We start from the raw sequence: 21,789 nt of genomic DNA, 5'->3' as shown, positions 1-21,789 counted from the left end.
GGCAAGCTGAGCTCCTCTGCGTGCTCCAGTCATCCGTGTGCTCCTCCCCTCATGCCTTTGCTTGGGCGTCTCTGTCTTCAGACAGACTCCCACGGAAAAGCCGTCTCATCCCTGAGTTTGTCCTTGCCCTGCCTGAGAGGAGCTCTTCCCTCCTGTGAGCCCTGCAGTACTCAGCACCCACTTCTGCCAGAAGGCTGTCTCCTTCCCTGTGTCATGGTGACACGTCTGTCTCATCCTCCCTCCTACTTCGTAAGGTCACGGGGCCAACTCAGGGGTGCACCTTTCAGGATGATGCTGCGTGACCTATTCGCAGAAGGGCCTTACCCACATCTTTTGGAATCAGCTGTGGTCTAAACAGCTGAGCAGGAATGGGGCTTTTTCTGAGACTCTGCACAGCTTTCTCCCTGTTTTTGGATCTCGGCTCCTCCAGGACCCCCTCATCTTATGGGGGTGCTTTTACAGGCCCACAAAAATGTTTTAATATCTTATAAAATTAGGAAGAAAATTAACTTTTAGATCAAAGAAGATGTTTTAATCTTTAATATTAATATTCATCTTTATACCAATGCAGTTATAAAATGTAACTTACATATATACATATATATTTTTTTTCTTTAATGAATGAAAGTGAAAGTGAAGTCTCTCAGTCGTGTCCGACTCTTTGCGACCCCATGGACTGTAGCCTACCAGGCTCCTCAGTCCATGGAATTTTCCAGGCAAGGGTACTGGAGTGGATTGCCATTTCCTTCTCCAGGGGATCTTCCGGGGCCCTGAAAGGCAACGGTACTTAGAGTCCACAAAGATCATAAGGCAGCCCTGGCTTCTCCTACTGGTGAATTATTGTCTAATTTTGTAAGAACTTTGCCTTAAAAGCTCCAGTGTTAACAGGAGGTGTGGGGTTTCCTGGACATCCCCAACACACTCTTTCTGTGTTTTAAAGAGCAAAAGACAAGACAAACTCCTGAATACCTGTGCTAACAAGGAAAGCAAGCGAGGGTAATTCACAGGCTGCCTCCACTTTTCCATTACAAGGCAGTGGTCTGGAACTTAGTTTTATTCACATCTCATCAAAGCAACATATTTCCCTCCCCAGTGAGGAGCTTGGGTTCCTCATGCACATACCAGCCAGGCTGTCAGGAGTGGCCCCACTCAGCCTGCAGTATGCTGTGCCAACCGAACTGGAGTGATAATTTCTCATGGATATCTAACTACCCGGGAGCCTCCGAGTATCCAAAGTGGACATTTAATGAGTTGTCGGAAATGCAGAAACAATTTTTTTAAAAAACCCAGTGAGAACGGGTTAGTGATTTTATCTTCTGAAAGGATTTCTTGGGCCTGTGCTGTTAGTTATGGGAGCAAATCAGCAGGAGAGACGTGGGCTCTTAGAAGAGCACAACTGGCAGTGAACTGGGTCTGAGTGGTTGTTCTTCCCTCCTGGGGGCAGAAGCAGGGATCCCTGGGGTTCCAGCTGGGAAGTCAGCAGTCTCCTGTCCTCTGCCGTGGCACATCCATTCCAATGAGATCCCCAGGGAAGGGAGATGGAGTGGGAGGAGAGTTGTGAAAGAGAGACACAAGCTGGAGACAGTGAGCAGCCTCGAGGGTTTGTTGCCCTGGAGAAGTCTTCAGAAAACCCTGGTCGGGTTGTCATCATGTGCTCTAGGGAAGGGGCTCGAAACCCTAGCTGCATATTAGATTCACCTAGGGACCATTTAAAAACGCTCCTGCCTGCTCTACCCCAGACTCATTGGATCAGTACCTCCTCCGGTGGTGGACAGCTTCAGTATTTGTTTCAGCTCCTGGGCCATTCCAAGGTGCTGCCAGTCAGGCTGGAGAGCAGCTGCTCCAGAGGGAAGCCCGGTGCCCTTGCATCTCTGATCTTGAGAAAGCAGAAGCAGGTCTTCTCTACTGCCTCCCTTAAATGTGGAACCACCTGGAGGCTCCTCAGTCTCAGGTCCTTGTGTATTCTAGCACCTGCCTTTACGGAGGGAGCAAGATGCTCTGTGGTAGAGGCTGAACCCCATGGTTCTTTCCCCTGCAGAGGGTGCAGGGAACGGGGCTCAGCAGGCAGTACTACTTAAAAGGTGGGGCAGGGCTGGCTGAAAGTGCTTTGTCTCCCTAGCAGACACACACATCTGTGATTGGCATTAACTCCAGCCAACACTGCTTGTCTGCTGAAGGGAAATTTCACTCTGTGTAGAAAAACCTTCAAGTTGGAGTTACAGACACATGTCTTACTCCCAAAAGGATGGAAGTGTGTGTCTCCATGTATGGTAATGGCCACATTGAATCTCTTTGCTGACCCCCTCGTTACCCCAGCCATCACCCCCTGGGATGCTGAGAGCATTAACAGGGTGATTCCTTCAGAAACCTGCAAGTTCCCTGGGTACCTATACACCACCATGGGGCTTCCTTCCAAGGAGATTCCTGAGAAGGTAGCTGCCTGGAGACAGGAAATGAAGGGGGTGTCTTTCAGGTCTGCAACCTGAGTTCTTTTCTCGCTTTGGGGGATAATTTGTATTATTTTTTAATTACATACATTAAATATGCATGTCTTCTTGTTTAAACATTTTGAATAGTACAGTTTACCCAGTACATGAAAACCTTCTTTCATCTTACCCCTAATTCCACTCACCTCCTTAAATATATTCACAATTACTCTTTTATAAATATTCTCATATACACATGCAAATATATCAGTTGAATTTTTCCCACAGAAGTGGAATTATGCAGTCTGTGCACCCCTTCAGCTTGTCTTATTCTCTTAGCATTGCCATCCTCTGTCCCAGACATTTCTGATTCCATGATAAAGCCCAGATTCTCATGTCATTGAGTGGTCTGGCTGTGTATGTGTATTCATTTTTGTCAAGGACTGGGAAGTACCTAATGTAACCAGGAAATGTATCTTTCCTCTAGTGACCAAGGGAAAGCTGAGTGGTTTCCTTGTCAAACAGATGGTGGCCAGATCCATGTCTGGTGGCCTCCCCTCCCTAGCTTGAATGTTTGGTCCTGTGAAGAGCTGTCAGGTATGAGATTGGATGGTCCTCGTCCACACATTGCCTAAGAGCCCCTGGGGCCACCGCTGGAGCCAAGCTCTGGGGAACGTGAGGAAAAAGCCAGGCTGATTTGCCCAAATCCAAGGGGCTGGATGAGAGAAAACTGGTGAAAGTACAAGCTAACCTGCTGGACACCAGCTCACAAGTACGGAAGTGAGGAGGGGGTCAGATTTGGGACGTGTGGGAAGATTTCTGAATGAGGGAGATGGTGAGCCAGGTTATGAAGGAGGAGAGAAATGTGGTTTGGTTGATGAGGAATAACATTCCTTTTATTGAGGAAAGACTGGAGGGAGAAATGCACAAGTGCATTTCTTTATCACAAGGGCCTCTGATTCAATGATCTGCCCATCGCACAAAACAAGAGTTTTCTTGAGCATCTATGTAGCAGGCATCATCTTAGACACTCAGTCTGTATTGCTTCAGACAAGTCTCATTCCACTGAGCTAATTGTATTAGTTGTTCTCACTTTATAGATGAGCAAAACCGAGTCTTAGAGAACTAAACTGTCCTGCCCAGAGTCTCACAGATGGTAAGATGTGGGCACTGTGAGGGCAACCCTGATGCACATTCCTCCCACACCACTCTGTGCCTTCCACAATCTCAGGGTCATCCTTGTGCTGTCCATACAGTGGAGGTATTGTCCTCCAGGGGGACAGAGGTCTGACTGCCATCAGAGCTGCAGGGAGAAAAAGGTGACAGCTGATATGCTTTCCTGGGTCTTGAGACCTGTCAGGGTCTTTTCTGCATGCCTCTCAGTGGGAATTTTTTTATAACTTTATTCTGGTATAATTTCAAATTTACAGAAAAGGTGCAAGAATAGTATAAGAAACTCTTGTACACCATTTACTTAGATTCATCCATTATTTACATTTTGTCCTATTGTTTTGTCATTCTATATTTATAAACTCATATATATATATATATATATAAACTCATATATATATATACCATTCATCAAATATTCATATCTATATGTATGAAGTTGTTCAGTCGTGTCCGACTCTTTGCAACCCCATGGACCATAGCCTACCAGGCTTCTCCATCCATGGGATTTCCCAGGCAAGAATACTGGAGTGGGTTGCCATTTCCTTCTCCAGGAGATCTTCCTGACCCAGGGATTGAACCCGGGTCTCCTGCATTGTAAGCAGACGCTTTACCATCTGAGCCATGAGGGAAGACTTCCCTCTATATGTATAATACCATTTGTATGCTATATCTGTTCATACATATTCACCATTCACCAAATAGAGATGGATTTCCCTCATGGTTCAGCTGGTAAAGAATCTACCTGCAATGTGGGAGACCTGGGTTTGATCCCTGGATTAGGAAGATCCCCTGGAGAAGGGAATGGCTACCCACTCCAGTATTATGGCCTGGAGAATTCCCCCTGTATAGTCCATAGGATTGCGAAGAGTTGGACAAGACTGAGCGACTTTCACTTTCATATAGAGACAAATATATATACTGCTTACAAATAGACATCATGCCCTTAACCTCTAAATGTTTTATTGTGTATCTTCTCTTAAAATCAGGACATCTAACATTGAACTTATACCGTCTAACCCACAGTCCCATATTTGACTTTTGTCAATTGTCCATTCTTCTTTCTGGCTGCTTTTCCCTCTCTTGATGGGAATGTAGTGTCTGCACTCCTGGAAAACTTTATGCATACCTCCAGCCCAGAGTGGCTCATCTCCCACATTTGAAGAAGGAACAGGAGAGGAGTGTGGGCTGGAGGAAAAGCATCTTCCATCTGTGGGGGTGTGGGGACGTGGCGGGCAGCAGCACCCTTCCTTGTCGGACCTCCAGATGCCCCTTTACTGTGTGTGCCCCATGCTGGGCCAGCACTCAGGCACAAGCCACCGCCAGACAGCACTTGGGGTGGAGGGCAGGGAATGAAGGTCTTGGTTCTGCATCTAGTGGAATGTGGCCTTGACCTTGGTCAAAGCCCCTTCTCCCTCTACAGTGTCAAGTGGGGACTTTCTCTAGCTGACCCCAGGCCTTTTCTAGCTCTGACATCAGGTCATTCAGTAGAATGCTTTTCTTTGGAGTGATGCAGGATTGCCTAAAGCCCTTCACATCATCTGGTGTGTGGAAGGTGGAAACTCCAGCAAGTGTGAACACACAGCAGCAGAGATATCCATACAGGAGGGAGGCTGTATGCTTGGAGTCCAGGTTTAGGGTGTTCCAGCTGGAAGGGATCTGACTGGAGTTTTGTGTGATAGAGACATTGCTGGGGCTTAAGGAATGGCTTGAGAAAAGTACAGAGAGGCGGTATCCAGTGATTAAGACTCTGATCTTCCAACACAGGGGGCTCGGGTTCAATCCCTGGTCTAGGAACTAAGATCCCATGTGGATCCCACTTGCTATGTAGTGTGGCCAAAAAGACAAAGAAAATACAGAGAGGCACCGTGATAACAGGCCCAGGGATTCCTCCTATCAGTCTGTAAAGCTGAAGATCTTTTAGAAAAGACAGAAACATCCACAGGGCACATGTACAATTAGGAAACAGGAACCAAGGCCTGTCCATCTCTGAAATTTCAGTGGCTGGTCTGAAGTAGGGATTTAGTAAGTATTTCCCTTTTGAAGTATATTCATCAGTTCCCATGTTCCTGGGATCTGGAGATGGTGAAGGTGGAACACCCCTTGTGTTTTATGCCTGGTCTTGGCCTGAGCTTCACCTCTCTTATCAGTTCTTTTGACCTCTCTCACTACTATCCCAGATTATGATGCTCTTAGATGTCTTTGCCTTGGTCTCCTGAATGTGTCTCTCCCTGAAACCAAAAGTCGGTCACCTTGAAAGCATCTTTGGGTATTAAAAGCAATGTCCAATTATCTTGAAGGGTTTTTCCAGGATCCCATCTTGCTTTTCAATATGCTCTCCAGGAGTCAAAGGGCTGGAAAGGAATGCTGGAGAGGTGAAGACTTGAAATCAAGACTTGCTCGACAGGGAAAGTTGTGGGACACTGGAAGAGAAGTGGGGTTATTTTCATGAATGTCTTTGAAAGCTGAGCCAACTCCTGGTTACTCCCAACCAAGGTATTGGTCTTGGTACTCACGCCGACCTCCAGCACACTGTGCGTGTGGAGCTGTGCTTCCACCCCTGGGCTGCTGGGTCCATCTACTTCCCCGCTCTTCGATCGTCTCCCACGAGCCAGTTCAATGACAGGGTGGGTCCTCCCAGGGATGGCCTGGAGGGTGCCAGTCAGACGACGCTGGCGCTGCTGTCCTGGCCATGTGGGCTGTCTCCTTCACAACCGTCCCAATGTTCTGTGTCCCGGGGGCCTGGGGCTGGGTGTTTGCAGTAACAAGAGGATCAGTGTTCCTCTGGAATCTTATGTGACGGCCTTCGCTGTGAGGGAATGTGTACAGGAAATTTGCCCAGAGATGTTCATTCTGGGAAAATGACAAATGTTTCTCCACAAGTTTGTAAGGAGGAGCTGGAAAGGGCCTGATGTGTGTGGGTTTGGGGGTGGGGGTGGAGAGGGACAGTGTTGGGGGTGCTGTTTAAAGCCCCCTGGAGCCCTGAGCCTGCCCCAGTGCAGGACAGTGAGATTTAGCCCCATCCCCAGATCCTCACCACCACCCCCTGCTGTGACACAGCCCGCAGGGGGGGTGCTCCCTTCACATGTCACCCAACCCGTGTCCCCTTCAGGAGCTTGTGGCAGAAAGTGAATGCTTATTTGGGGAATTGTGAAGGGTTTGATGTCTATTTTTAGCTAGCTACCTAAAAAGGGAAATGTCCCCAGAGAGGCAAAGATCCACGGACCTCCCTGTACCCAAGGCTATTGATGCTACCTCCCCAGTTTCCTCCAGCTCTTCATTATCTCAGACCCTTTGGAAGCTATAAGACCCACCTTCGGGCTCTGTAAATATCTCCCAATGGCTGACTCTGATCTTTCTGCTCTATGGATTTACTGGAGAGATAGACTCATGTATCTTCAGATTGAGCAGCTCCTGTGGGGTGCTGACCTCCTCCCTCCCAGGGCAGAAGGAAGGTCCATGAGGCCAGGACTAGGTGGGTGTGGGCAGGCTGGGGCAAAAGCAAAAGATGCCTTACCCACACGATTGGAAGCCAGCCTTTCCAGTCCAGCTCCAGGTTTCCTAGAAGGCTTCTAAATTCAGTGTTTTGATTTTGATGTTTTTATCGGGCTGCTTCACTTCTTCCAGACTCAGTCTTCTGTCTGGGGTGGAAGGCTCAGCACCTGGCCACTTTGATCTAAATTGGCGACAGAACTAGGGGCCTTCTTCTTTTCATGGAAAGTTGCACAAGGATTCAAGCCAACAGGCTTCGTCTTTGAGCATCAGAGTCCAGAGCTGTGATTAAGTGTTCTCAGGAAATTCCATGTTAGCAGAGTTCCCCGGGGATTCCACTCATTCCTTTAAGAGGTATTTTCTAGCCTGTTCCAGGTACTGAGCGAGGTACGGGGGATACAGAAGATGAGCGTGATGGCCCTGTGCCTGCCCTCAGGGAACTTGCAGGGTATATGCACACTGGGGGCAGGCTTCCGCAGTCGCCTTGCCTTGTGACAACTGCTGATCAAACCACCTCAGAGGGGTACGGGACCCACCCGGCAGCTGTGATGTGTGAACGAGTCAGCAAAGAGTTGACAACAAAAGCCTGGCATTGTAGAAACTGAAAGGCCTTCAGTGTAGTATACAAAACAGTGTCCCCAGAAGGCAGAGGGATCAGCAGCATCCACACCCCAAGGAAGGTCAGGAATCTGTGTTTTTAGTAATTCTCCTGGATGATTATTAGGCATGCTACATTTTGAGAACCACTGTTATTGAACATAGAGGGCATGGGTGAGGTTGTTCCCCAAGAGTTAGAAAGAAGGCTGGAGATGAAAGCTGGGGACAGACCTCGGAAACTCTTGTCTGATGAGTTGAACTTGATCCTAAGAGGCAATGGGCAGCCACTGGAAAAGTGTAAACAGTGGAGTGACATCAGATTTGCTTTTTTTTTTTTTTAATTTTTTTATTTTTCAGTGGGTTTTGTCATACATTGATATGAATCAGTCATAGAGTTACACGAATTCCCCATCCTGGTCCCCATCCCACCTCCCTCTCCATCAGATTTGCTTTTGACAAAGAGCACTTTGGCTACAGAGTGATGGATGTCCTAGGGTGGGGACAGGGGGCCACAGGTCTAGGAGGTGGTACAGTTAGGACTAGAATGGTAACAGTGGGGATGTGGAAAGAGGAACCAAGAAAATTATTTTTTTGATTGAATTGAAAGATGTTAGTCAGTAACTGGATATGGGCAGGGGGTGGTGGGTGGGGGGCTTGGGAGAAATGGAGATGAACAGCAGTGTGGGGAGAAGAACTGCGTTTGGTTTCAGATGTTGGGTTTATAGTATGTGCCTGGGGAGATGGTGTCAGGTAGTGGGATGTATGGGTGGGCTCAGGAGAGAGGTCTGGGCTCCAGGGAAAATGAGGACAGCAAAAAGAGGGATAAAGAGAGGAGTTTAGGTTAGTTTGGGGAGTTTGGGGGGCAATGCTGTACCAGGAGAGGAATACTGCCTGGGACTGACTGTCTGGGAGAGGGACAGACCCTGGGCAAGGAGAGGGAGGATGCTCTGCTCTCCTTACAGGCCCTGTGGCCAGAAGCCATCATGGGGTTTGCAAAGATGGTTTTATCTTTTTCTATTTCTGTGATACTCCTCTCTTACAATGGTTAGTGCAGAAAGTTTAGGATGTTGGAGTAGAGGGCAGGGGACAAAAGACTGATAACAAGAAACTGGTTAGTGACCCAAGAGGTACTGAGAGTTTGGGCATCTGGACCTGTGAGAATTTTACCTGTACTGAGGCCCTGAATTGGGGAAGGAGCTCCAGGCGCGGCAGGAGAGAGCTCATGGAGGTATAAAGCTGACCTGACCGGCAGTGCAGGTACTAAACACGTGAAGGAAAGTACAGAGAAGTCCTCTGGAGATCTGTTTAGGGAAGAAAGGAGAATGGGCGGAGGCGGGGGGCTGGTAGAACTGGTGTTAGAATGTGCACTTTATGCTATATTATCTTCTTTACAACATAGCTTAATCCTTTACAACAAATTTTATTTATTCTCCCCACATTCTTTGAATGGGGACACTAAAGCTCCAAGAGGTTACATAGCAAGATTTAAGTCACACTCCTTAGGGAGTAACAGGGCAGTATTTGAACCCGAGTCCAAGGTCAGAGCCTATGCCCATTGCGTTTCTGCAAAGGGACAGAGAAGGGTTTTAAGGCCCTGATTTGAGGATGGGGGAGAGTGTTCAAGGGAGTCAGGAGACAACAGGAGAAAAGCAGCCACACACTGGGCAAAGAAGGCTTAATTCTGTTTCTAATTCAGCCAAGTGTCATTTTATGAACCCAGCGAGTCATCTGACTTTTATTCAAATCCATCTCCTTTCTCATGAAATGGAAACAGTATGAAGTGCCCTGCTTGTGTTTGGCTGGGGGTAAGAATCCAATGAGAAAAAGGATGATGACATCATAGATTAGAAACTCAGCTTGCTGAGTCCAGTTGTCTTCAAGAAATCGGGTGTTAGAATCCAGTGACTCTGCTTTCTAGTCCATTAATCATGTTCTCCTAAGCCCAGAACACAATTAATGGATTTCAGCAGATGGGCCTCTAAAATATGTATAGAATAGGATGCAGAACATTGTTAACATTTAAAATAGCTGTGACTGATGGGAACAAAATCAGTTTCAGATGCTAATGAATTCAAACAAGAGATGCTCCAAATTTATTGAACAACCAGAAAACTTTGGCCTTCAACCATATTTAACTATAACACAGAAAGATAGATATTAGCTCAGGCTCTGCTTCTGGCCATGTAAGTTTACCCACAGGCCCCAAGACAGTATAGAGGGAACTTCGGAGTCATCGCTTTAACTCTGTGCCATCTTTGCCTCTTTATTAACTCCTCACCTACGTCTCCAGAGGCGGGCACCCTGCCCCCAGAGCTTCTCCCCAGTTCCATCAGTGTGCACAGACTGGGCGGCCTCAACATCAGCACTGTGTTGTCTCACAGTTCTGGAAGCTAGAAGCCTGAGGTCGGGTGTCGGCAGGTTTGGTTTCTCCTGAGGCCTCTATCCCCTTGGCCTGCAGGGGGCAGTCTTCTGGCCGTGTCCTCACATGGCCTTTACTCTGTACACGTCTTCCTGGTGTCTCTCCATGGGCCCAAGTTTTCTCTTCTTATAAGGACACCATTCCGTTTGGATTAAGGCCCACCCTAGCAGCCTCCTTTTAATTTAATCACCTCTTTGAAGTTCCTGTTTCCAAATATAGTCATATTCTGAGGTACTGGAGGTTTAAGACTTCAATGTATGAGTTGGGGGGTGGTGGCGCAGCTCAACCCAAAACAGCAGCCCTTCACACTCTCCTGCTCCCAGGAGGTATGGGCCTGGCTCTGGGAGGAACCCCCTTTTCCTTCCCAGAAGAGCCACTCTCTTCCAGCTGTGCCCTCTCCCTTCCCATCTGCCCTGGATGCAGGTGGGCAGGGGCTTCATGACTCAGTCCATGCTGAGGGTTCTGTACCCCATCTGGTGCCCACTCCTGAGGGGTCTGGGAGTGCCCGGGGGCATTTGCCTACTAGTATCTCTGGGCTCTTTCTCTCACCTAGTCCTAGTTTTCTGCTCTCACATCTGGATTCTTCTCTCTCACTGTGGAAGAAACCTTAGCTTGACATTTCCTCTTCTGTCACCCTGTCTTTCTGTGTCCCTCTCATCTCGGGAATTCTTGATGAATTAGTTGACTCACTACCTGTTTTCTTGAGAATCTCCTGTAGAGCAACTTCTGACCCCATGTCCTGCCCTCTCAAACTGGAGGTGGTGGTGCATCTCCTGCCCATGCATCACCCGATGTTGGTCGTACCTTCTTGGTGCCCTTCGTCCTCCATCCTGGGTCACAGGGACAGTCCCTCCATAGCCCATCTGCCTCATGCCAGCTCCTTACTAGTGGCATCACCTCGGATAAGATCCTGACCCTTTTTCACCTTTCACTGAACTTTTCCCCCAAAGAACTGACCCATCCTCACAGTTCCCATTAATGATTGCATGTTTGATCCTGTAATCTTTCTCCTTCAGCTTCCACCAACTCTTTCTATAATTCTGATCCTGGACTTCTAGCCTATATACTGCTTAAACCCTTTTATCAACCACATTCTCTTAGACCAAGCCAAACTCCTCATCTTTCACTCCCAAATTCCATATTACATCAGTAAAATTTTTCCCATTTATTCAAGCAAGAAATTTCTGAGGAATCTTTGTTACTGTCTCTTGTTTAGCCCTTAAAATCTTTTAAATTTTCTTCCATCTCATATTTGTATTTTATTTTCTGCAGCCTTTACCAAGGCCAGACCTGGATCAGTTTCTTCTAAGAGTATGGCAATGGCCTCCTAGTTGGATTTTCTCATGCCCTGGAATTGGAAAGACCTCCAGAGGTCCTCTAGACTAGCTGGACTCTTGTTTGAGTCAGGATTCCCTGTTATTCGGAACAAAGACCTAACTCGCACATTCATTCTAGACTAGAACTGTCCAATAGAATTTTTCTGTGATGATTGCAATGCTCTCTATCTGCATAATAGAAGCCACTAACCATGTATGGCTATGAGCACTTGAAATGTGACGAGTGTGACTGAGGGGCAGAATTTTTCTATCTTCTTAAATTGTCCCACCATCTTCATGCCACTGCTCTCTGAAACCAGCCCTGTGCTCCAGCCACCTCCCACCAAACATCATCTTGCTGATCTTCCACCAAACATCATAAACATGACTCTCTACTCTGAGACACTCTGTTCCTAATCACTGGGACTCTTCTCTTCAAGTCAGATCATCACAAGGGACTTCCCTGGTAGTCCAATGGCGAAGACTCTGCTTCCACTGTAGGGGGCAAGGGATTGATCCCTGGTAGGAGAACTAAGGTTCTGCATGCCACACGGTCTGGTTAAATAAATAAGATTATGCCTGGAAATGTCAGTTAACAACAAATATGCTACCATGAAAAAAAAAATTTTTTTTTAAAGATTATCTTTCAGGTCCACTGTTTTGTAACCCACCTTCCAGCCATCTCCTCACCAGACACTGCTCTCTCTTTCTCCCTCATTTGAACAACTACATCATGTTGATGGGATAAAACATTGTTTAATTTTCTGTTTAATTTTTATTTTGAAATTTCAGAACTAGACAAAAGTTGTACTACTTAGTACAAATAATCCTTGTAGACCCTTCACTCACATTCTCCAAATACTGATGTTTTATCATGTTTGCTTTATCATATATTCTCTTTCCTTCTCTGTTTTCCACTTCTCTTTCCTTCTACGTCTTCACAAACATATACACATGTACATACATACACATTATTTTTTATGAGCAGTTTGAAAGTAAGTTTCACATATGGTATCCTCTACACCTATATACTTCAGTATATTCTTCTTAAAAATAAGGACAATATCTTATAAAACCACAGCTATTTGATGTAGAGTGGTTCAGGAGGATCTCATTGATTAAGCAACTCTTTCCCATTTTTCATATTACGGTATAATTTTATACACAATAGAATTCACCTGTTCTATTGCACAGCTCTTGACAAATGTTTATAGTCTTGTAACTACAACCATGACCAAGATATGGCTCTACACCTTAAAACATGTCCTTGTGCCCCTCAGTAGTCAACCCCTCCTACACCCACCTTTTCTCTGTCTCTGTAGTTTTGCCTTTTCTAAAATGGCCTACAAACAGAATTATACAGTACATAGCCTTTCTCTTCTCTTAGTGGAAGAGAAGGATGAATCATTGAGATTCATCATGTTGTGTGTATCAGAAGTTTGTTCCTTTTTGTTGGTGAGTGAGTGGTATTTCCTCATATGGATGTACCACATTCATCCATTCTCCAGTTGAAGGGCAATTGGATAACTTCTAGTTTTGGACAATCACAAATAAACCCACTACAAACATTCATATACAGATGTTTGTGTGAATGCAGGTTTTCATTTGGATAAGTAGGTTAGATAACTTTTGAACAAAGACCTGAAAGAAATATGAAAACAAGCTATGAAGATAGTTGGGAATATCTTTGCATGATCACCCTATTACTACTTAGACCAGTGAATAGTTTTGTGCTGCAAAACTGGTCTGTTTGGGTCATTTTTCTTATGTGAGTTATTTGGAGAGTGTAGCCTTAAGAATGGAGGGGACCATTGATTGGTTCATTCATTTGTTCATTCACTCACTGATCCATTCAACAAACGTTAAATAAATAAAAGCCACCAATCCATAGTCTGTTACAAAAAGGAAGACTGAGACCCTTGGATCCACACCAAGGACTAAATTTAGCCAGTTTATCTGACATAATTTCCTTTATGAGTTTCCTGAAAGCTAGGGTAAGAGAAGAGTTAGTGAGTTTGGGGTTATCCTCACTGAAATGGAGAATGAACACTTAAACATATTTGAAGTGTTTATCTCTATGGACCTTCCAGGGATTCCTCCGGAGGCCCCCCAAGAAGGGATATTCATTTGCTCGTGAGGTTTTCCATGTGAGTCTGCAAGGTCTCCAAAGGCATATTCAAGTGAGAGCTCTGTCTGGATGAGGGGCCAGAGGGTAAGACGGAACCCTTCCAGGACTTAGGAGCCTTGTGAAAACACAGAAAATAACCTGTGAATGTCTTTTTTTCAGGTGATGCAACTGTGAAAAAGAAGCCTGCCCCCAAGACACCTCCGAAGGCAGGTAATTGGTCACAGCAGCATTTAGGGACAAGGGAGTCATCTGCTGTAAGGGGTTTTCCCTTTGCTCTGCTAGACTGATCACTGGGGCTGTGGTCCCGGGAGACCACACCCTAACCCCGGATTCAAGCTCTGCAATAGTTAGGCTGAATTTTCCCTGAGTTTCTGCAACTCTGGGTCCTACACCCTCTTCACTACTTGCCTTTTCTCCTTCTCTCCTGGCATAAAGCCTGCTCACCCCTCTGTCCTCCAGTATGCCCTTGTGGAAATGATCCACTTTGTGCTGTTCTCATGGTCTGCTCTGTAGGTCCTTGTCATAGGAATCACTGTCTGTTTTCCACGGAAAGACATTTGAGGATGTGAACCAGTTTGAGCCTGTTAGCCAGAGTGACCTGGATATTAGATGGCAAGGCACTACATAGTTAAGAAAGGAGTTAAGACATAAGATTCAAAAACTTAGGGGAAATCACAAATACCAGAGCAACCAACCAGCAGAGAGTCATTGCGTATCGGTCACTTCTGTTGGAATCAGGATCAAGAGACCAACAGAACTAGCAGGTCCGTCAGCCTGAGTATGTGGAGCAGAGGTCACTGCCCTCAGTCTCACCCTGAAGGCTCCGGAAGGTGAGAGAGGAGACACAAACCAGCGTGACCAGAAGCGTCAGATGGTATCAGAACATTTGAGGCTCCTTCCTCCTCGAGCTCACTCTCCCTCTTGTCCTCCCCCAGCCATGCCGCCTCAGATCATCCAGTTTCCTGAGGACCAGAAGGTGCGAGCAGGAGAGTCTGTGGAGCTGTTTGGTAAGGTGACCGGCACCCAGCCCATCACCTGCACCTGGATGAAGTTCCGAAAGCAGGTCAGTCCTGGAGGGCAGTGGCCCAAGAATAACCCGCACAAATTCCAGAGCAACTCTGGGTCAGAGGGAATGAGAAACGTTGTGATGGAGGCAGCATCACTGTTCATCAAGGGGGCCTTAGACATGGGAGAGCCCCTCACCATCACCCACCCACCAAATTTGAGCTCTTAATAACCTTCTCTTCAGCACCTGGCAAGATTGCCTGTTTTATAGACAATCTGTGTGATAGAGTATGAAGGACATAATAGAACAAACCACCCATGGCTCCCACCTGATTTTGATATCTCTGCCTAGAATTCTACTCGGAGTCAGGAAAATCAAACCAGTGACCTGAATGATCTCTCAGACCCCTGAGCTTTCTGTGATTCTGTGCCAGCTTACTGAGCCCTATCTGTGGCAACCACTTAGACTTACCATGTGCTGGAGAGATAAAAGTGCGTCTGAGTATTTGAGTAGTTTTGTACGTTAAACAGAATTTTGGCTTCCTGACCCAGAAATCTAACTATCATTTATAAGAACAATCCTATGGGAAAATGTTTAAATTTCCAAATAACTGGTTCCTTTTAAAGGAGCTTGGGGAGCTTATCCATTCCTCCAGTCCCACACTGGCAATGTGTACCCACATGCTAGAATGGCGGGCTGGCCCTGGGTCAGGAACTCCACAGAAGGTGTGATGACTTCTTGAAGCCTCTGTTGCTCCATTCCTAACCCATTCAAACTGTCCTAAGGCCCAGAGGTGGGAGGCTTGTACTGGGGAGGAAAGAAGGGTTGTTCTCAAAAGACAAGAAGAGAAGCTGGCCTTCTCCCAAAGCGTGCTTGCTTGGGTTTTGTCTGGGTTAGTGATGTCTGAAGTGAGATGCAAATCTCAACCCTCTTCAGAGACATTTAGCCGAGTCCCAGCTCCATTCCAACAGAACTTTCTGTAGTGATGTAATTGTTCTGTATCTGTTATCCAGTATGGTAGCCACTAAATTCATGTGGCTATTGAGCTTGTGAAATGTGACTACTGCAATTGAGAAACTGAATTTTACATTTCAGTTAGTTAAAAATGGTTATAACAGTTTTGTAGAGATAGAATTCACACATCAGGAAATTCACCCTTTTTAAGTGTACATATATTCACAAGGTTGTGTAACTATAACAATTTTCTAATTCCAGAACATTTTTACCACCTCAAAAGGAAAGCCCAGATCCATTAGCAGTCATTTCTTCCCTTCCCCCAGACTCTGGTGACCCTAACCTATTTTCTGTCTCTAAGGATTTGCCTACTCTGGGCATTTCTCATAAATGGAATCATATGTGTTCTTTTGTGTCTGGGTTTTTTTTTTTTAACTTAGCATAATATTTTCAGGGCATATCCATACTGTAACATGAACCAGTACTCCATCCATTTTTATGGCCAAATAATATTCCATTATCTGGATGTACCATGTTTTATTTGTTCATTCATTAATGGACATTTGGGTTATTTTTCATTCAACTAAAATTTGAGTAGCCACATGTGATCGGTATTGGTATTTGACAGCACAGAGGAGGTCAGAACCCTCTGGGTGGGCTTTGTACGTGACTTTGATCAAATGTGTTCTCCCACCCTCCCATCCCAGAGCAGTGGAGTGGGCTGGGATGTTCCTCATTTCCAGTCTAGGGCAGCAAGTGAAGACATAGCTTATTCCCAACCCCCAGACCCTGCTCAGCACCCTTCCTTCCTGCCCAGATCTGAGCCCCATCAGAGCAGCTTGGCTTTGAATGCAGGAGAAGGGACCCTGAGCAGGAAGCCCAGGGTGCAGACAAGACCAGCCCCACACCACTATCCAGCTGCATCCCTTAGAGGGTATGGGGCGTGGCTTGGAACCCCCTTCCTTTCTGGCTCAAGTCTCCAGCGCCTGGCCCACTCTCTGCCCCCAGATCCAGGACAGCGAGCACATCAAGGTGGAGAACAGCGAGCAGGGCAGCAAGCTCACCATCCGGGCGGCGCGCCAGGAGCACTGTGGCTGCTACACCCTGCTGGTGGAGAACAAACTGGGCAGCAGGCAGGCCCAGGTCAACCTCACTGTGGTGGGTGAGTGTGGGGACGGGCGTGCAGAAGGCAGGATGGTGGGCTTCCAGGCCTCACCTTTGGGGTACTCCCCCAGCACATGTGTTCCCTCTGCCCACGGCCTTCCTTTCTCTCCCTGTTCTCATGCTGTGGCTGCCCTGCCTGCTTATTGAAAATCCCAGACCTTGCACATATAGTGTTTTTCTTTTTCTGTGAATCTCCTCAGGCTTCCCTCTCTAGCCTTTGGAGACCCCGAGTTCCACCACCACAGCTCTCTGTAGCTAGCCCCTGTGACACCCTTGTCCCCCTGGTCCTGTCCCCTCCCAGTCCCCTGGCAGACCCTCACCTTGAATCAATGCTGCCTTTCAACTTCACTGCCACTCTGCCTGAGCCCGTGGTGCAGCAGGGAGATGATATCAACTCACAGCCTCAGCCCTGGGCTCTGTCAACATCCAGGCTCAGTGGAGGCATTGGTACTGGTCAGCTCTGTCTCCCACTTCCTGTGACAGCCATTCTTTGAGACCCTTTACCCTGCAGACCTTGGCCTCTGGCCTCTCCAAGACATAGGAGGCATGAGACATGAACTTGCTCAACTTCATGGCCCCACACCTGCAGGCGTCTCTCTGTCCCCATGTTGATTCCACCCTCCAGGCTCTGGGTGTTGCCCACCTTTCTCCTGTGCTCCAAACCACAGGCTCCTGAGGGCTACGAGCCCCCAAGCCCCGTAAGTCCCCAATCCTTATTTTTTGCAGCTTCTCTTTTTCTCCTATAAATGTTACCAAGTCTCCCCCATCATCTTCCCCATGCACACAGACACAACTCTTGCAGTATCTCCTGCTCTCTCTCCATAGCCAAGCCCTCTGAGAGAGCCAGTCTCTACTCTGAGTCTGCTTCTTCGCCTCACTGGCAACACTTTTTAGCTCCCTGTAGCCTGGCCCCCAGGCTCCATTCTTCTGCTGGGACTGCCTTTCTGAGATCACTGTGCCCTCCTAGTCCCTAGTCCACTCCCTTTTTCATGTCTTCTGTATTACAGGACTGAGTTCAGAGTCTGTCTCCAGGCTCACTTTTCCCTCTCCACCTCAATCACTATGCTTTTCATGCTCGGATCTACTCTCTCCTGAAATATCAAGCAAGCTTCCTAACTGCCTTCCTGCTGTCAGTCATGTTCAGCCTGCTGTCCCCTCACGTGGCAGGCATTCAGGACCTTGAAGGAGCAGCAGATGGACAGCAGGCTGGTCCCAGTGCACTTGTGGGCCTTCATGCGTGGTGCACATGAAAGCCTTTCGCCTGGCATTCATTGATTCAATCCTCTTTGTGTTTAGTTTCCTTGTGTGTGCATGTGTGTGTGCTCAGTCGCTCAGTCGTGTCCGACTCTTTATAACCCCATGAACTGTAGCCTGCCAGGCTTCTCTGTCCACAGGATTCTCCAGGCAAGAATACTGGAGTGGGTTGCCATGCCCTCCTCCAGGGGATCTTCCTGGCCCAGAGATCGAACCCACATCTCCTGCATTGCAGGAAGATTCTTTACTGCTGAACCACTGGAGAAGCCCTTGGTTTCCTTAGGGCAGGAGTTTTTCTCCCTGGGAATGCCAGTGGTCCAAGGTCTCAGGGAACAATTTCTCCTCTGTAAAAGACAGCAGGGACCCTTGTCCCCCTCGCTGTCTCTTTGGTGACTCCAGATGCTTATTCTAATCTGTTCCTTCTGGAGTCAGGAACACTCTTGGGGGTGGGCAGTTGGTACTAGTGATCTAGTTCATCTTTACCCTTAAATCTGTACCTGAAGTATCAATTTGGCCCCATGCCCCACCCATCAGCAGGCAGTGGTTTCCAGTTTTCCTTGGTGTTCTCTCTGACCTGCCCTTGCTGGGGGAACTTTAGGGTCAACTCCCTGGAACTGCTCTTCTGCAGCCGGTGCCCCCGGCCCTCACGCTCCGCGCAGTGCCACCAGCTCCCTTCCCCCATCACCACCGCCCGGCCTGCAGTTGTGGCCTTTTATGGTTTAGTTTCTCATTCTCCTCGGCCAGTGCTGACAGGGCCATTGGCGTGGCTGCCCGCCAGCTGGCAGGAGCAGCATGTTAAATGCCGTCCTGGGAGGGGAATGGAATGGAGGGGAAGGGCTTTCTGTCTGCCTCCCCCTCGGAGAGCTAAGAATAGAATTGCTCAATAAAATGAGGACTTGCATTGATAGATACAGCAAATCCGCATTCATTCAGAGCCTGTGGATTTCAACTCAGTCCAAAGTAAACCTGGATTAAGCCCAGATTTACCTGCCTGTCTCTAGGGACATCTGTGTATTATATGATCAGGGTTGATTAAGTAGATCTAAAATGTAAATGAGATGAAACAGAGATTGTTTGGCCTACTCTGGACTGTTTCAAGCACTTTGGATGCATCCATTTTTAAGCCCACTGAATAAGGCCAATTTAGCACAATTTCTACAGCTGCTGCTGCTGCTAAGTCACTTCAGTCATGTCTGACTCTGTGTGACCCCATAGACGGCAGCCCACCAGGCTTCTCTGTCCCTGGGATTCTACTAGTTAACAGTAAACTTCTCTTCTGTATGTTCTTTAAAATACCCCGTTATTTTCAGATAGTTTATGACTCCTAGAATTAAAAATCATAAACTATCTGAAAAGAAAGGAGTACTTTAAAGAACATACAGGAAGAGAAGTTTACCACTAACTTTATGACTCCTATCTTTTTTTAAAAAAAAAAAGGGCGGGGGGGGGCTTCCCAGGTTGCTCAGTGGTAAAGAATCTGCCTGCCAGTTCAGGAGACCCAAGAGACGTGGATTTGATCCCTGGGTTGGGAAGATCCCCTGGAGGAGGAAATGGCAACCCACTCCAGTAATTTTGCTTGGGAAATCCTATGGGCAGAGGAGCCTGGTGGGTTATAGTCCATGGGATCCCAAAGAGTTGGACACAACTGAGTGACTGAGCACACAGCACACAGTTTTAAAAATGATGATAAAAATTAGCCTTTGCCTCAGTTACTTTAAAAGAGTGATGTTTAGCTATTTTAAAGGCTTATTATTATTATTATATGTTAAAGGACAGATAGTGGATGACAGGGAAGCCTGGCGGGCTACAGTTCAGGGGTTGCAAAGAGTCCGACACAACTTAACAACTGAACAACAACCAAAACAAAGGGCAGCGCAGGGATGTGTGAGGCTCAGAGGGCCTCTGCCAGTGCCTGGGTATCCAGCTCAGCCTGGGAAGGGTGAGGGAGGGGTTGCTCAGGCAGGAGAGAGCAGCTTGCCCCAGATGGAGTCCTTCATGTGACTAGTCCAGCACAAGACAAACAGACCACTCTGCAGATCTTTAAAGGAGAAGAATGCAGCAGAGAAAATCCCAGGTACCCAATAACCCCCCAGGGCTATCTGAGCTGGGAACTTGCATGATTTTTAAGGACAGATGATTTCACTTCATAATGCTTGGCTTGGGCTTCAGCAAGATGCTTTCTTCATCTTATGTGGCCTGATAGCCTAGAAGAAAACAGGCCCCTGGAGTGAGGGTTTGGAGACCTTTAGAATCTCCTTTTGGCTCTGCCACTGGCCAGCTGGGTGTTCTTGGTAAGCGCAGCACCTTGCCTAACCCCAGAGGGCTGGGATTACCCAGGTGCACAACCTGGGGACCCTCACAGCCCTGCCAAAGTTTAAAAGCTGCAGGTGCATGTGAAGGGAGGTCAGGGTGGGGTTAGATCCAGTCAAAGACCATTTTCAAATGCACAAGTGCATAGCGATTGTCAGCATAGAGAAGCATTAGAGATGAGATCCTCCGATTTCCCAGGAGTGAGAACATTTACTGAACATTTTCTAATCCTGGAGCTATTGCCACCGAAGACCCTTCCCTTAGACTCAGCCTTTCCCATTCGGCTAGGCCAGTGTCCAGGGAGTTATGAAAGAATTCCACAGAAGCTTGGAGCTCGGGGCCCCAGTCACCCAGCCCGCCTGGCCTTTGCCAGGCCGTGCCCAGCCTCCCCCCAGACTGAGTTTGTCTGTGTCTTTGGCATGGAGGGGAGGCTGTTCTAAGAACATCTGTTCTGTCCTGAGGGTTTTCATCCCCAGCTTGTCCAGCCTCTGTGTGGACTCTGTAGGTTGGAAAGAACAGAAGACATCAGGCACAGCCCGTGGCTCTAAGGACAGTCGTGGGGGAGGGGGCTTCCAATCTCCCATGACTTCAGACTTGCCTCTGTTCTGAAGCCCTTAATTTGGCATCAGATTCCTTGAAAGCATTGAGGTTTCACTTGGAATTAAAGATGTTCTCTCTAGTTTTGCAGCTTTTCTTGTGCTTCAGGCCATGACATATGTCTGGTGCCTGTTTTTTTCTCTTTCAGCCAAAAGACATTTGGAGCAGGGTGGGGGATTAATAGTACCTCTTCCAAAATAGCCATTTCTCAAAGTTTTCTCTTCTTCACTAAAGCAGGAGGGGAATATATCAGTCAGTAGAGTGTATCTGTATTTGTTGTCTCAAACTACAGGACACCAAACATGTCCAGTCAGAAGTTTTCCAGGCATATCCTCTAAAGGAGGCAAGGAGTCTGTCTTTCATCCTTCTTTAGGCCTTTTTACTTCTTTCGCTGGATCTTAGAGGACTTGAACCACTTGCCTGTAAGAGAGTTTAGAGTAATAAACCTCTTAGTCAACACCAGAAATATTTCTAGAAAGACCAATATATCTTTTAGAACAAACAGTTTTTCTAAGAGAACATGTTGAGCAACCAGTGAAAGTGGTTCCATCACAAGAGGCCTCCAGAGTGACTGTCACCAGCAGGGAGTGGCTGTCACAGCCCCAGAGTCATTCCAGGGCGAGTCAACCCAGATTTGAGCTACAGGGGATGAATGGCTTCCAGGCAGTGCATTCCTGGCTGGAATGAAGAAGCAGCAGGACTTGGAGGGGAGGGGATGAATATGTATGTGTATAGGTATGTATGGTATGTCTGTGTATAGGTGTATGTGTATGCACACATATGTGTATGTATGTGTTTATATGTATATACACACATACACACAGAGGATGTTTTTTTCTTCTCCTCATATGCTTCGGTCATCTGCAGTAATTTTCTTTGGCCTTCCTACCTAGCTGAGGTGTAGGAAAGCAGGAATCAAGTACATTACCTGGGTTTACTTTATTTGATGCTTGCAG

The 21,789-nt window shown here is 47.1% G+C and overlaps 1 protein-coding gene across 6 annotated transcripts in view; it reads left to right on the top strand.

Moving 5' to 3' along the window:
• MYLK (myosin light chain kinase) overlaps positions 1-21,789 on the top strand; it is a 284,285-nt gene that overhangs the window by 217,524 nt on the left and 44,972 nt on the right. For all 6 annotated transcript variants that reach the window (XM_065943432.1, XM_065943428.1, XM_065943429.1 and 3 more), the window contains 3 exons: positions 13,708-13,758; positions 14,484-14,611; positions 16,517-16,670. In XM_065943432.1, coding sequence (XP_065799504.1) covers positions 13,708-13,758; positions 14,484-14,611; positions 16,517-16,670 — 333 coding nt within the window. The remainder of the gene's footprint in view (positions 1-13,707; positions 13,759-14,483; positions 14,612-16,516; positions 16,671-21,789) is intronic.

The sequence above is a fragment of the Muntiacus reevesi genome, chromosome 8 (assembly GCF_963930625.1).
Source record: "Muntiacus reevesi chromosome 8, mMunRee1.1, whole genome shotgun sequence".
NCBI lineage: Eukaryota > Metazoa > Chordata > Mammalia > Artiodactyla > Cervidae > Muntiacus > Muntiacus reevesi.
The sequence above is the reverse complement of the archived record's forward strand: the minus strand, read 5'-3'. Positions and strand labels throughout refer to the sequence as shown.